At 39.0% G+C, this 17308-nt stretch overlaps 1 protein-coding gene across 4 annotated transcripts in view; it reads right to left on the reverse strand.

The window, feature by feature from the left end:
- ODAD2 (outer dynein arm docking complex subunit 2) overlaps positions 1-17308 on the reverse strand; it is a 200514-nt gene that overhangs the window by 179057 nt on the left and 4149 nt on the right. For 2 of the 4 annotated variants that reach the window (XM_022580690.3, XM_022580692.3), the window contains 5 exons: positions 12532-12689; positions 10232-10433; positions 9497-9603; positions 9187-9323; positions 6833-6949 (listed from right to left, as the gene is read on the reverse strand). In XM_022580690.3, the coding sequence (XP_022436398.2) occupies positions 6833-6949; positions 9187-9323; positions 9497-9603; positions 10232-10433; positions 12532-12689 (721 nt within the window). Of the gene's footprint in view, positions 1-6832; positions 6950-9186; positions 9324-9496; positions 9604-10231; positions 10434-12531; positions 12690-13975; positions 14035-17308 lie in introns of all 4 variants that reach the window. The other 2 variants (XM_089906303.1, XM_089906304.1) reach the window with 2 other exon arrangements.

Raw genomic sequence — 17308 nt, forward strand, 5'->3', positions numbered from 1 at the left:
GAGTGTGTTCTCTGACTACAGTGGAATCAAACTAACAATGAATCACGTAATAGAACAATCTAACGCTAAACAACAAACTTATAAATAATCATGGATCAAAGAGGAAGTCTCAAGGAAAAAAACTTTTATTGAGGTATAGTGGATTTAAGGGAAGTTTAAAAAATAAAACTGAATGAAAATGAAAACAGTGATAATATAACGCCAAAATGTGTGACAGGTAGGTAAAATTCTGTAAGGGCAATTTATAGCACTAAACACTTACCTTAGAAATGAATCCAACTCTCAAATCAAGAGTCTAAGCTGCGACCTTAAGAAACTAGCAAAAGAAGAGCAACATAAACTCAAAACAGACAGAAGGATGTAAAAATAGATGCATCTCTGAACTGTCAGTGCTAAGGTGAGAGCAGGAAAGTGGAGACTGCCTTCCATCTTACTGCTGTCCTGCCCCAGAGAGGTGCTCACTTGTTTCTGAATGTCTTTGTCCAAAAGACAAATTCTCTGTAGATGAATGTAGACTTAAGAGAATTCTTTCTTAATATTATTCACCCCTGAAATCACCAAAATCCCTTTCAATGCAAATATAACTAGATTAAATTAAATGTATGATTAAAAAATCTAGAGAAATAAGAGTAAATGAAACTCTAAGTAAAAAGAAAAGAATAAATATCAAAGTGAAGTAGAAAAAAGAAAAATAGAGAAAAATCAATGAAACCAAAAGTGAATTCTTTGAGAGAACTGATGGACTTCTAGCCAGATGGATCAAGAAAAAATAAAACACAATGATTAATATCAGGCATGAAAGAGGTAACAACAGCTACAGATTCTACAGTTGTTAAAAGGTTAATAAAAGAATAAACAAGTTTATACCAATCAGTTCAACAACTTAGATGAAAGGGATGCATTCCTTTAAAGACAACCTAGCAAGCTCCCTCAAGAAGAAACAGATAGCCTGCATGGTCCTAGAACTAGAAAGGACATTGAATTTGTAGTTAAAAACCTTCCCACGAAGAACACTCCAGGCACAGATTGCTTCACTGGTGAATTCTACCAAACAGTTAAGACAGAAAGAATAGCAATTCTACACAAACTCTTCCAGAAAATTGAATGGGAGATAAAATTTTCCAACTCATTCTATAAGGCCAGTATTACTCTGATACCCAAACCAGACAAAGATATTGAAGAAAAGAAAACTACACATTGATAATCTTACATAGATGCAAAACGTCTTAATAAAATCTTAGCAAATTAAAATTTTAAAGTATATAAAAAGGATAATACACTCTGAACAAATGAAGTTTGTCCCAGAAATGTAAAGTTGGTTTATCATTTGCAAATCAATATAATTCACCATGTTAAACTAAAAGAGGAAAAAAAGAACATGATTAATGCAACAGGTACAGAAATATCATTTGATAAAATCCAATATCCAATCCTAATAAAGTTCTCAACAACTTGGAATAGAGGGGAACTTCCTCAACCTTATAAATTTCATCTATGAAAAACCGACCGCTAACAATAATTAGAAACTGAAAGTTTTCCCTTTACCATCAGGAACAAGAAACCACATCTATTCAATTCCGTACTGGAGGTTCCAGCTAGTGCATTAAGGAAAGAAAAAGAAATAAAATCACTGAAATTGTAAAGGAAGAGGTAAAATGATCTTTACTTATAGACAATATGACTATCTACATAGAAGACCCTTTGGAATCTACAAACCAGACAAAACTAATAAGTGACTTTAGCAAGGTTTCAGCGTATGAAATCAATATACAAAAATCAAGTGTATTTTTATATAGTAGCAACAAATAACCAGAAATTGACATTTTAAAACTATTGTTAACAATAGCTCCCAAATAGGAAATATTTACAGATAAGTTTCACAAGAGATGTGTAAGACATGTGCACCAAAAGTTACAAAGCAATGCTGAGAGAAATTAAATAAGATGGAGAGACATGCTAAGTAATACTAAACAAATGGAAGGATATACTGTGTTCCATGGATTGGAAACCCCCATATTGTTAAGATGTCAGTTCTTAAATTGATCTATAGATTCAACACAAGATCAGTCATAATTCCTTCGGGATTTTATGAAGAAATTGACAAGCTGACTATAAAATTTGAACGGACATGCAAAAGATATAGAATAGCCAGCAACTCCAAAGAACAACTGGATTGACAGAGGATTGACACTACCTGACCCAAGACTTAATGCAAGTAAGTAGGTAATCAAGACAGTGTGGTTCTGGTATAAAAATAGACAAATAGATCAATGGAACAGAAATACACCCAGATAAATGGACAACTATGCAAAGAAAGGACAATTCTTTTTCAACAAATGATGCTGGAACAACTAGATATCTACATGCAAAAGAAAAAAATGAACTTTGATCCATACCTCATATCATGTACAAAAGATATATTAAATTGGATCATAGGCCTAAATGTAAAACCTAACATTTAAAATCTTCTATAAAAAAAGCACTGGAGGGCTTCCCTAGTGGTGCAGTGGTTGGGAGTCCGCCTGCCGATGCAGGGGACATGGGTTTGTGCCCCGGTCTGGGAGGATCCCACATGCTGCGGAGCTGCTGGGCCCGTGAGGCACGGCTGTGGAGCCTGTGCATCCAGAGCCTGTGCTCTGCAGCGGGAGAGGCCACAACAGTGAGAGGCCCGTGTACCGCCAAAAAAAAAAAAAAAAAAAAAAAGCACTGGAGAAAATCTTTGTAACACTGGGTTTGGTAAAGCTTTATTAGGTACAACACTATAAAAGAATAATAAGTTGGACTTCATCAAAATTGAGGACATTTGCTTTTTGAAAGACTCTTTTTGGAGAATGAAATAACAAGCTACAAACTGGGAGAAAATATTTATTTATAAATCCTGTATCTGAAAGAATATATAAGTCTATATGTATGTATGTATATCTCACAACTCAGTAATAAGGAACCAAACAATCCAATAAAAAATGGGCAAAAGATCTGAATATACACTTTACCACTTAAGATATATAAATGGCAAATAAGCATATGAAAGATGCATTCAAGTAATGCAAATTAAAACTCAGTGAGATATCCGTACACACCTATTAGAACATCTAAAATAAAGGACTGACCGTACCACTTATTGATGAGTATGTGGCACAGCTGTCAATCTCATGCACTGCCAGAGTGGATGGAGATGGTTATAACCCCTTTGCAAAGCAGTTTACCGATGGCTTAAAAAGTTAAACATATAACCGCCATATAACCTTGCCATTTCAGTCTGAGGTTTTACCCAAGAGAAATGAAAGCATGTGGTCTGTAAAAATAAACACCCCAAAACAAAACATTAAAAACATAAGAGCTTAAATTTTAAAGATTTGTACAATGTTTGGAAGACAAAGTAAAGGAATATTTGCAGAAAGTGTGGTGGGGTGTATGAGAGAAAAGAAAATCAGCGGATCAGTCTCAGAGGCCCCAAGATCCAAATAGAAGTTTCAAAAAGAGAACAAAAAGATCAGAGAGGAAAAAAAATGATTAAAGATATAATACAAAAATATTTTTCCCGTTCTGAAGGACGTATGTCATCATTAATGAAAAACAAACAAAAACCAGCACCAACCATATCATCATGAAAAGTACAGAACATCAGGGATAAGAGAAAATCCTAAAGCCTCATTATATGGGAAAAGCCAAAACAAACAGGTCACATAGGAAAAATGCCTTTAAAATTCTAAGTAAAAATTATTTTCAAACTGTCGTTATAGAAACAACAACTGAGAGAGAAGAATAAAGATATTTTCCAACATGCTAACCCTCAATTTTTTTCCCTCCTATGTGCCTCTTTTACTCAGGAAGCGCTACCAAAATGATGGGGTGGACCAAGAAAAAGAAAACTGATGAGAAGGGCACTTCCTCAACAAGATAAAGGCCATGTATGGAAAGCCCACAGCTAACATCATATTCAGTAGCAAAAGCCTGAAAGCATTTCCCCTAAGGAGTAAGGAGTAAGACAAGGAATCTACTTTCACCACTTCTATTCAACATAGTCCTGAAAGTTCTAGCCATGGAATTTTGCAAGAAAGAGAAATTTAAAACATCCAAATTGGAAAGGAAAAAGTAAACTATCTCTGGTCACAGGTGACTTGATCTTATATATAGAAAAACCTAAAGATTGAACAGAAACTGAATTAAATAAATTCAGCAAAGTTGCAGGATTCAATTTTGAACTTCACATTCAAAAATCAAATCTGATTGTAACACTCAAAAACCAGTTGTATTTCTATACACTAGCAGTGGACAATCAAAAAGGGAATGAAGAAAACAATTCCATTTACAATAGCATCAAAGAGAATAAAATACTTAGGAATAATTTAACCAAGGAGTCAAAAGACTTATACACTGAAAACTATAAAACATTGCTGAAAGAAGTTAAAGAAGACACAAACAAATGGAAAAACTTTCCATGTTCATGGATTAGAAGATAATATTGTTAAGATGACAGTGTTATACAAAGGAATCTACAGATTCAATACAATCCCTATCAAAATCTCAATGGTGTTTTTTGTGGAAATGGTAAAACCAAGCCTAAAATTCATATAGAAAATCAAGGCACCCCAAATAACCAAAAGATTCTTGAAAAAACAAGGACAAAGTTTGAGGACTCACTTTGATTTTAAAACTAGTACAAAGCTATAGTAATCAAAACAGTATGGGACTGGTATACAGATAGACATACAGACCAATGGAACAGAATTGAGAGCCCAAGAATAAACTTTGAAATCTATGGTCAGTTGATTTTTAACAAGGATGACAAGACCATTCAGTGGGGAAAGAGCAGTGTCTTCAACAAATGGTGCTGGGAAAACTGAACATCCATGTGCAAAGGAATGAAGGTTGCCCCTTACACCATATACAAAACCTAACTCAAGATGAATCAAAGACCTAAACTTGAGAGGACTAAAACTAAAAAATTCTTAGTGGAAAACTTAAGGGCAAATCTTTATTACCTTGGATTTAGCAATGGTTCCTTAAATATGATACCAAAAGCACAGGTAACAAAAGAAAAAATATATTAATTAGGCTTTATCAAAATTTAAAATGTTTGTATACCAAAGGACACTATCAAGATGAGTAAAAAGATAACTCATAGAATAGGGGGAAATATTTGCAAATCTTCTACCTGATAAGGAATTAATACCCCCAATATATAAAGAACTCTAGCTCAACAACAAGACAATTTAATTTTTTTAATGGACAAAGGACTTGAATAGACATTTCTTCAAAGAAGATATACAAATGACCAATAAGCACATGAAAATATGCTCAACATCACTAATTATTAGGGAAATACAAATCAAAACCACAATGCAACACCATGTTCACACTTATTAGGATGTCTATAATAAACACAAACATACACAGAAAATATCAAGTGTTGGTGAGGATGTGAAGAAACTGGAATCTTCATACAGTGCATTGGGAATGTAAAATGGTTCAGCTGCTGCGGAAACAGCTTGGAAGTTCCCTCAAAAGTTAAACGTAGAATTACCCCCATATGACTGAGAAATGCCACCCGGACGCATACACCCAAAAGAATTGAAAACAGGGACTCAAACAGATATTTGTACACCAATATTCATAATACTTTTCACAATAACCAAAGGTGGAAAAACCCAGTGTCCATCAGTAGATGAACAGATCAAGAAAATTTGGTATATACATATATGGAATATCATTCAGCCATAGAAAGAAATGAAGTTCGGATACGGGCACGTCACGGATGAACCTTGAAAACATTACGGTACGTGAAATAGGCCAAAACAAAAGGACAAAATATTGTATGAGTCCACTTAGATGAAATACCTAGAATAGGTAAATTCGTGGAGACAGAAAGTAGATTAGAGGTTACCAAGAGCTGGGGGAGGAGGAATGAAGAGTTATTGCTCAGTTTCAGATGATGAAAAAGGTTTGGAAATAGTAGTAACGGTTGCACATCTTTGTGAATGTACTTCATGCTACTGAATGATACATTTAAAACGGTTAACATGGCACATTTTATATTTTATGTATATATGTACTTTAGGACAATAACAGCAGTGCAACAACAACGGAAAACTGGGGTCCAGGAAACAAGTGATCAAACACCAGGAAACAAAAAGAATTCACAAAAAGATGACAAAGTGCCAGGATGAGAGCGACAGCAGTCTGACAAGAAAACGGGGCGCTCCACAAGCAGCAGCATCAGAAAGACGATGGACCTGATCAGTGAGCCCTGTGGGCTCTGTGGAATTGCCCTCAGCCTGAGGATCAGCCCGGAGCATAAGGGAACCACACTCGTGTTCCCTGCATATCATTTCTTACCTACATCAGCTTCAAGCAAAATTTTTTTCACAAAATACTACACTGACTGATTTCTTTGTCCAGCACTATTTCACAAACCACGGGAGACACAAAAGCCCAGTTCTTATACACACGCAGTTGACACACTTATTAAGACAATCCAACTAGGTAGTAGTCATGGGATTACCAGAAAGGATAAAAATAATCAAAACGTCTAGGCTTCATTAACAGACCTGAGTCCCTTGTTCTTAGTGTAATTAATTCAAAACGGAAAATGAAAAAGTCCTATTTAGAAAGCACTTTGAAATATTACACCTGTCACCTAAAGAAAACCAGAAACATTCTTAAATTGCTACATTTACAGTATTTATTGCTTTACATTGTGGGAAACACTCCAATAATTGAAAGTACTGTCCAAAACAAGGCAGAATTACTCTCCAATGTTTTATGCTACAGAAAGTTGTAGCCAAAAAGTAGAATGCTCTGAGAGTTCAAAAGAGACTGTAAGACTTACCTGCTGAGACATATTTTCGGAAAATATTGCTGATTTTTCTCTTAAAAGTGTGACGCGGTCTTTATAAATGTCTCCTTTTCTCTCGTAATTAATTTCCCTCCCATCATCTGTTTCGCCCTTTGGAGGAGAAAGTTTGCTGCCATAATTAACGGACGAGCATGTAAGAGCCAGACCAGTACACCACAGCCCAAGCACAAGTACTGTCTTCCCCTCTAAAGGATCCACACGGCAGTCTATACACGAAATGTACAGGCACGCCCTTCCCTCTTAATGTTACCTCTTCATTCATTCGTTCGTTCGTTCGTTCATTCGTTCATTCATTCATTCGTTCAGCAAGACTTTACCAAGTGCCCCTTAGATGCACAGGACACGCTGCTATCCAGCAGAGACCTGAAAGCTCCCTTCCCACTTCTCTCCTGTGAAAATGCATTATGACTTCAAGAGCTTTTGACGAAGTCATAGAAGGCCTGGAGGTTAGAATGTCACCACATAAAAGGCTGTGTTTCTGTTGGTCTCACCCTACCCCTGCTGCGTGTGGAGCGAGATTGCTATGGGCTCATTTTCTAGGGGTGGGACCTCTATGTGACCACCTGTCCCTCCACCCTCAGCCTCTGTCTCTCCTCTCCTCTCTTTCAGTTCCTCATTTCACTTTGCTTTCCTACTATTACTCTTCCTTCACCCTGTATGTGTGTGTATTTGCACATACATATACACATAAAAACTGTAGTGTTACATGTATAACTGTATATATATGTAAAACATACAGATACATGTAAACTGTCGTGTGTTATACATTTTCTTATAACGACTGAACAGCTTCAGATCCTTGTCTTCCATTCTTTAACCTGAGAGAAACACTCAGATGTTTCCATGTCAAATAAAGTTGTATGTGCGTCAATAGCCTTTTACAGAAACAAAGGCTCCTTGCCCCACTCTGGAAGGCCCAAGAGAAGCATTCCTTTTTTCTCTAAGCTCTTATTTTCCGGTTAGAGATTTCGCTTTTCTAAAGCATCAAAGCAAACCAAAAGCAAATCATAGTTAGGCTGTCGGGCTCCTCTGTGCAGAAATAAGCCCAGGACTTATGGGACAAGCACGAAAGGCAGGTCGGAAGACAAGCCCCGCCGCCGAGAACACGGCCGCATGTCGAAAGCAGCCCAGGCCAAGGCTCCAACGGCACCCTGCGATAGCTGGGTCCCCATTAAGGATCTGGAGCCTCCCTGCAGAATTCTGCTGCGAGCCCCAGTTTTACACGGAAGACAGCAAGAGCCGGGTTTTCAGAGGAAGCTGAGCTCCTTCTAGCCAAGTTCAGTCAGCAGACGTGAGGCTCAGTGTCAAGGTTTTAATCCAGAGGATCCAGAAGGCCATGCATGTGCCGACTCTCTCAGGTCGAGGCCCACCGCCCACACTCTGCTTTGCGACCCTCGGGCCGGCAGCCTGCAAAGCTGTGTTTCTCCGCTGCCAGGCCGGCTGAGTCTCGGGCAGCAGGCGGGGAGAGGCCGGCAGAGGGAGGCCAGCGGGGGAGAGGCCAGCGGGGAGGCTGGACGAGGCAGAAGAGACATGCTCCCTCCCACGTCCTGTCAGAGCCACCTAGCAACGGCCCCCCACCCGGCAGTGGCAGTTGCTCCCAGCAGCCACAGTTGGTTCTAATTTCCTCTGGAAGAACCCAGAGGCCCAGAACCAGGCTCACCGTGACCCCTCAGATACCCCCCGTCAGAGGCCCGGGCCAGGCTCTGCCCCAGCCTGCCCCAGCGCCTGCCCCGCCAACGCTAAGTGGGCGCTGCTTACTTCCCAGGGCTCCGGGGCCGGTTCCATGCAGACTCCTGGGCTCCGAGGGGACCAGCACGGCCTGGAGGTGACCATTCTCCAGACGTGCGAACCCACGCAAGCGGGGTCCGCGCCTCAGGGGTCTGAGTCCCAGTCTGCGCGGGCCCTGCCCGGAGCCGCTTAGGCCCCAGACTGCGGAGGCCCCAACTCGGGGGGCACGTCCTCCAGGCTCCCGCATGTGGGTCCCCTCCCTGCTCTTTCGTCTGTCCCCTCAACTCTTCCAACTGCTTCCGCATTACCTCGGTGCTCCTTTATCGACTTGTCTTTCCTTAAATACTTGTGTCATTAGTCAGCACACTGATTATGTTAAAGAGGCTGTAGTTAGTGGAACGGGTCACTTTGAAGGCCATTTCCTAGAATACTGACTTAAGGACCTGCAAAGGGACACAGAGACAGCAAACACACAGCAAAGGGATCTGCACGAATCCCACAGAACATACTTCATTTTCTGTGGTTTTGGGATTCAGTCCTGGAGACATGCCTGCACTGACGGAGACCAAAGTCAATACGGTTTTTAAAAAATTACTTACACCATTTAAAAACACTCCTTCTTTGCTACAAGTAGTGCACAAAGTTTCAGTATCATGTGGTTTCACCAGCACATAACAAATTTCCCCTTGAATTTGTCTCCAAGGTGGGGCTCGACATCCATTTGAAAATTCGTAATCTGAAACCAATTATCAATCAATTAAAAGGAGCTCCTTAACCTCAACTTGTAAAATAGGTTGGCTTCAAAAAAATAGGATTGAAATTTTAAGTTTTAATTTCTTAAATATTTAATGTAGCTACTGAAGCATTTTGAAAATATAATTATGAAAATATATATAATATAAAATGAACCTGAGGTGTACTCGATAGATTCCAAGACTGTCTTTTCTCCCTTTCCTGAGAACCGTTTAAGCAGCTCTACATCATTCTTAACAGTCCCTGGATTTAATCGTATTTCTCTGAAATAAATGTTTAGAAATTCATTTTAAATACTTTAAAACAGAATCTACAGAAAACAACATGAAAACATTTCATTATATCAGGGGGAATATCTTTTTTTGTAATTAAAATATCAGTTAAATTATACAACAACAAAATTACAGTGAATTTTAACCAGGTTACAGTGTTATAACACTGTCAAAACATCAAAGAATCAGTGATTCGCATTGAATGCAACATTAAATATACTCAATTCAATATTCACTTCATTTCTTAAAGATAATTCCAAAGTACTAGAAAAGACTAGACAAATGAACAAGTTTTAAACTTGATAAACTACACAATAATTGCATTATAATTTTTAAATTTATCTAATAGTTTAAGAGACTTTGAAAATAACAAGACCACTTAATGTCTTTAGAATCAGATGAAACTCCACTACAATGTTTTAGCCATGTTAACTGAAAACTGTACTGTTTAGAATTAGAAATCTTCATGCAATAACTAAAATTTTATTCCAAAAAATGTAATGTTAAATCAATAGCAACCACTTCCAAACTTTATTTCTCTTGTGTCTTTTCCCTAAAGCTCTGAAAGTACTTTTTATAACCAATTTTTAGAAGCTTCTTTTTGAAAAAAAAGACTCACAAGGAAATATTTTTCAGAGAACGATTGAGTAGGTGCAGATCCAGCTGCTTGAGTAGCAGGGCAATCTTCATCTTAATCTCACTTTCAGGATCATCATCTTTGGTAATTTTATCAAGAATAGTGAATACAGATGAGTCTTCATTTATTTCCTTTATCATATTATAATCCAAGCCCAGGATTTTTGCTATGGGGTTTCTGTTTGCTGACCAAAAAAGTGAATTAAAAAAAATTATCTTTTTGTCTTCTATTGCAAGAACCATAAAGACTATCAAATCCTTTGGAGCCCACTCAAATGTGTTTCTTTCATTAAGCTTTCTCTGATTGACCCAATATGAATTAATCTCTACTTCTCAGATTTTACTGTACTTAGGAACTTTCTCACACCTCTTGAGATGTTTACTTGTACTATAATATCATCTCTATATGCTATCACCCTAATAGGACAGAAGCTAAGAGGTCTATTTTTTTTTAAGTTGACTGTGGGGCATTATTCAGAAGAGGCATTCAATCAATACATTCAGAATTGATTTGAAGATAGAGAAATACTGGTCTCCTTAGAAGAATGATCGCTAGAACCGTGTGTGTGTGTGTGTGTTTGTGCGTGTGTGTGTGTACACCAGTGAACAGTATTCACAAATGCTTTCTCTCCAAAATAGCATGTTTTTCTCAGTCTACAGATCTACTGCCAATCTCTTCCACCTGTCTGAACTGCTTATATTTTCAATGTCTTTTGACATTAGTTGGGAAAACGAATCTAACCAGTATTCACGTACATGCAAAAATCATAGTGAAAATTCTAAATACCAACTTGTGATCAAGGCTGAAAGTTGAACCTAGAGATGTTGAAAACAGAATTTAATAAAGGCCAAAAAACTATATGGTTGAAAATGAGGGAGAAAGGGGCAGAACCGTGTTTAGAAAGGAGGAATTCAACTCAGGTGAAAATCTATATGCATTTGGATGGGTTGGGGGATGCCTATGGGACTAATTCAGAAAGCCTGACCTGATGGGAAGCACGGCGACGGCACTAACTTTCCCACAGGACGCAGACTACCAGCAGGAGAGTCTTGGGGGGAGCAAGGGAAGGAGGCCTGGGAACCAACCACTTAGTGAGCATCTCCACTCACCACCTTACGGCTGTCATCTCTAACGATTATGAAGATACTAGGTGAATTCTGGGGAAAGACACAAAGCTGACTTCCAAACTGCCAGGTACCACGCAATTTGGGCCAAAAACGAAGAGCTGTACCTAGAGCTCTTACAGAAAGGGCAAAATGCAGCAAAGGGTACATACTTAGCCAGATGGGGCGCACAACACTCTATGGATTAAGTTTACATATTAAGTTGAATTTAATGAACAACCATGCATCTATTGACTCTTCTTAAATTCACTCTTATTCTCAAGATTTCATCCCTCTCAGAAAAGTAGCTTTGATGTACAGGGAGAGCAGTCAAGATGTAAAAAGAAGCTGCTATTCTAAGGTTCACATCTTAAAGAAAAAGGACTAACTTTCCACCTCACAGCCACGGGCAGTGGCAAAGAATGATGAGAGACAGATGAGGGACCTTATGCCTGGGACACACTGGTCACACGATTCCAAAGAAGCAGAACACATATATGACATAATTACCTATTGTCAGGGGTTTCTACTCGTAAGAAATACTTAAAGCCCAATTATAGCAGGTGATCAATCACATTCTTTTTTGCATGTTAGACGATTAGACAATAATAAGAACATTATATAACTTTAGTGAAGAGGAAAAATACTTCCCACTGAATGAATGTAACTATTCACAGAAAGCTGTGTATTTCCACAATGCAAAGGGCTGAGACAAAAGGAAAGTGAGATTATTATGGGCTGTATGCTAAAGCAAGAGGCTACATTCATTTTAAAGGAAACAAATCACCATCCATCACAGCAGAATGCAAGATGAGAGGGTGGATTCTGGTGCTGGCCCTGGACATCTGTTTTTTCCCCGACATCAACCTTAAAGGCATCAGGTCTTTCCAGGAGCTAAGAAGGCTCTCTTTAAACGACATACTAAAATTAGAAATCTCGAAGCTTACTAATGGTAAAGCATTAGGCTTCTCATTTAAAGTAGAAATCTGATATGAGCATAACATTTCAGCCAAAATAAATCAATGACATTTTAAAATCAAGAAATCAAGTTGAACGTAGTACTTTTTACCTTTTAGGTTAGAGAACTTTTTTCAAGAGACTGTAAGGAATGATTCCCTCCCCCGCCCCCAAGATTAGGTTTCTGAAAGTGCAAATCACAGACTGGAGTATAAATATCACCTTCAATACATGCTTGTGCTTCCTTCAGCTTTGTATCTGTGGCAATACGTAACACACGTGACAGCTGCCCAAAGCTCCTAATTTTGATCTGTGGTACAGAGAGAAATAGCAAAGGCTGTGCATTGTTATCCGCTTCTTCTGACTCGACTGTTGTTTCACTAAAAAATGAAAAAAAAAATTGTTTTCTGAAAGCTTAAGGTTAACCTGGAGGCCAGTAGAAGTTAAATTTAAGACATTTCAACAAATTATTTCCATGTCTCATGATAAAGCACAGAGAATATAAATACCTCTTGTTAGAAAGTCATCTATTTTCCCACTTTCATCCACACTCAGGCCCTTAAATCCCCAGATTTATTAGCAACGTGATATACCCAGGAAGAAAATTTTTAAACAATTTCTTGAATACCTATGTGAACTCAATCACAGTTTTGGGGTTTGTTTTTCTAATAATGCATTGGACATGTTTTTAAAAATCACTGGTTCTACAGAACCTTTCATGTTTTGTGGATTTCTAATGTTATTTAATTTATAAAATTTTTATACCACAGTAATTAGTGGTTAGGAATTTTCTTGGCTACTCTGTTTATGAGCAAAAAAGCTATGAAAAAAGACAAACTAGATCCCCTCAATGGATTATTTTCCCACTCCAAACCTCCAATTTGGTTTACTTTAGGATAACAAGCAATCTTTCTAACTAGGCTTTTTCCTGATCAGAAATTATTAGCTCTCCTAGATTGGTGTTTCTGGCCATTTTAACTTTTTTAGGTTGGCATTTCTAAAAGACTAAGATGTTTTTATGGCAGTGATACATCTCTAGATTTCTACCACTTACAACATTACCTAAACTGCCTAGCTTTTCACTGCATACTGATATCTCTGGCAAAACTGTCCACATCTTAAGACCTGATATTTTAAATTGTAACACAGATAAATAGCTGTGAAATGTTGACACTCAAAACAATCTACTACTATTTCATAAATGAAGGAGCAAAATGTTTTTAGACTTGCCAGGGACGTGCATCGTTTACAAAATGTATACTTTCCCAGGAATAAAGCTTTTGGAAGAACGCCCTAAGGATCGAGGAGCTTTCTTAGAGGTCTGCTCTGGGGCTGGCCGCTGGTGCTGAGCAGAGGAGGAAAGGACGGAGACACAGGCAGACTGAATGCCCGCAGGACCAAGCTCCTGAACTTGAGAAGGTGAAACTCCTGGGGAGACCAGGATAACGGCAGGGCATAGGACATTCTCATTGCTTCTGCCAGCGGAAGCCTGCAGCTGAACAGACAGCTAAAACGCCAGTGATGGAGAGGACTGTCGAAAAGCAGCCTCCCATTTCAGGCTCACGGTCTGCTGGCGCTGAGGAAAGAGCTCTTTGGAAGAAAACTGCTGTAGCCACCTTGATAAGGTTAAGCAGAATGAAAGAAAGAATAAATGAAATCCACCAACCTGATCAAGAGACTTTTAAACTGGAACTGCAGGAGGGAGCTAAAAATACTCAGCTTATGCTATAGAGAGCAAGAAAAAAGGTCTGATTTATTTAATCCCCAATGTCAGGTTCCATGTCCAGAACATAGTAATTACTCCACAAATAAGTCTATAGGTGAGAAACTATGTAGTAATGCTCAGGGATAACCCAGAGTTCAATAACAGAACTTTGGGCCACTGACCTTTATACTGTGACCTTGAAATTTTACCAAAATACGATAATTATTGTCTCATAAAACAATACCACTTTAAGGCTGGAGATCATGTAATTCAGCCTTAGTGATACTGATCAGAAAACTAAGGACCAAAAAGGTATGAACTGTGTGTGAAGTGTGCATCACTAGAGGAGGAGCCCTTGCTCAGGCGTCCTGTTGTCTCATCCACACAGAACTCGTACCGGCATATAACTTGGTCCCGACTCACGTACATAACTGAGACACAGCAGACTGCGGTTCACAACTGACATAGAGCGATATTAAAGCAGACGTGATTCAAAAATCATAGTTCTACCAAAGGAGAGAACAGGTACCAACATTTTCACAAAGCAATGCTGAACGCTCACCCAAGCTACATTCTAGAGACTCAAGCGCCTCAGTTCTGTGCACCCCCCACACATGGCGTCACCACTGAGTGGTGTCACTTGTCCTTAATTTACAGTGGCTTGGGCTTCATTCTGAGGTGTTTTAGGAAGATTGTTAATCTCATCCTGTGTGATAAGAACAAAAGCAATTGGAAATGGTAATAAGAGACCTATGATTTCCATTAAAATGAAAGTAGAGACATTTTCCCCTCAAAATCGAACATGGAGAGGTGATACTACGGGATGAGCAGCTGCACATCGGGAATGAGTCTGAAGGAAATGAGTGAATCAGGCCATGCGTAAAGTCCTGTGCTTATCTAGTCAATTAATGACCATCCGCACAAAAGAAGGTGGTGGGTGCAACGTACAACCTCCTCATTGTGTGACTAAAGGATGGGTTTCAACGTGAGATGCGATGAGCCTAAATCAGAAGGCGGCTGATCACAACTGTGCTGACGGCTACAGAGAGCGCGTTTGGAGATGCACATCTGCTGAGAAGTGAGGCCACAAGTATAAACACAGCCCCCAAAATATCTGCAGAGACCAACAAAGCTTGTAACAGTACAGATACAACTGACTTGTTTCGGAACAAGAGGACTGAGGGAATGTATATCCCCAAGAAGAATCTGCCTCTATTCTAAAACAGGCAAGGATATTACTGTTTGGTAGCAACGCGTCCAGAGACTCTAGGCTTAAATTCCTCATGATGACTTGGCTATCCACACGGACTTACAGACATGAATCCTGGCTAGTGGGTCCCCCACTTTAAATAAATGAATAAATGTGTTCTAAGGTTCAAGAGCTGAGCAAAAGGAGTGCATATGAACCAAAGGGAGAAGAACGAGGCAGTGGGGCTGTTTCACAACACACTCTTCTTGCCTTTGAGGGCACCCCTGGTTTACCTCACTTCTTATGTTGCTGGATGTAGCAGACACCAAGTGGCTATGGGTTGCTGACAGTTCCTTGGGGTATGGTCAAGACCTGGATATGAAAGCATTTGGTATTCTCCATTATTACCAAAATCTCAGCTGTAACCTTTGCCTTCTTCGGGGCAGTCAGTGCCTACCTGGTTTTCATCAAGACACACAGACACATTCCTTCCTATGCAACAAGCGCTGCTATCACACCCCTCTCATCCCTTCCAGCATCAAAGGTATCATCAACACAGGTCAGAAACAAGAATGACGGATAGAAAAGTTGACCTACGGAAAAGCTGCATGGCAAATTTGACAGAAGGAAGACAATCAAGGGGTAGTTGGTTCAGAATATACATGGTGTCAAAATGTCAAAACATCCTGCTTGAGGGAACACTGTATCTAGAGACTGTATGCAGAGATACAAAAATAGAAATAAAGCAAAGAAAACTGGACAGGGATAGAGAAATAGTGATACATTATATGTATGTCAGCCCCCCTAACTAGGGCACAGATGTGATCACGTCTGCACTCGTACACAAAATTAGTACAGAGGCAAGATACAACAACAATCTTGATCTCTTCTGACATTTGCTTTAAATCCATCTTTGCACCAAGTAGTTCACATGTTTTTAATTGATTTTACAGATGAGTTCATCTTTCAAAAATTAGAAAAAACAATGCGCGATGCTACATTGAACTTAGGTGGGAGCAATGAAGCACTTTGGGAGAAAGTGACCATAAGCACCGTTAAAAATATGATTAAAAAAAAAGATTTCAGAAAATTCAGAGAGAAAATAGATCATGATACCAGAACTAAAGAGCTTTTGAAATACAGTTCAAGAATGGTTTTACAGTTCTAAAAATTAAATTCTGAGTTTATTCTCACAAATAATCCCAAAGGGAAAAAATGGAAAAGGCATCTATAGGAAACTTTGGCTAGTTAGAGAGCTGTTTTTGAAAAGATCAGACTTTAAAAGTTCACAGGCGGGCTTCCCTGGTGGCGCAGTGGTTGGGAGTCCGCCTGCCAGTGCAGGGGACACGGGTTCGTGCCCCGGTCTGGGAAGATCCCACATGCCGCGGAGCGGCTGGGCCCGTGAGCCATGGCCGCTGAGCCTGCGCGTCCGGAGCCTGTGCTCCGCAACGGGAGAAGCCACAACAGTGAGAGGCCTGCGTACCGCAAAAAAAAAAAAGTTCATAGGCAAAACCAAAGAGGGACAGAGATACAGAAAAGAGGATCAGAATGCCTGGAGTGACACATAAACTGAGGATGTGACCAAAAAAAGTATATATGAATTTATATAAATTTATCATTTACAGTTGTAATTTATACTTATATATCAATATTTCATATAAGTATAATATAGTTATATAAACGTATGTAATTTACGTAAGATATATATTTAGCTATGTTCAAAAGACATAAACTGGTAGCCCATTGTTTGAGGTGGAGATAGGATTTTTTGTTTTAAATCTCAGATTTGGAAAGTTCTCATTTGAGGACAATGCTAATTGTTAGGAAGTTTCTCCCTTATGTTAAGCAAAATGTACCACTCTCCCTCTGCCACCCCATAGATTTTACAGATTTAAATATCAGAAGGGATTTTGTCTATATCTGAGATCACAAAATCAATGCCTAGTGGCATCTGGCAGTTCATAGGAGTGGAAAGACCAGTCACAAAGCAACAGCAAACGTTGGGAGTGTGGTGACCTGGAGAACACATCCTCTATGGAAAGAAAATTCAAATTTAAAAATTAGTGTGTTGGCCAAACAAAATATCCTCAGATTCCACCCGAGCG

Source organism: Delphinapterus leucas, chromosome 2, assembly GCF_059928025.1.
Source record: "Delphinapterus leucas isolate spDelLeu-1000000601 "Yukka" chromosome 2, BTC_Dleu_Yukka2, whole genome shotgun sequence".
Taxonomy (NCBI): domain Eukaryota; kingdom Metazoa; phylum Chordata; class Mammalia; order Artiodactyla; family Monodontidae; genus Delphinapterus; species Delphinapterus leucas.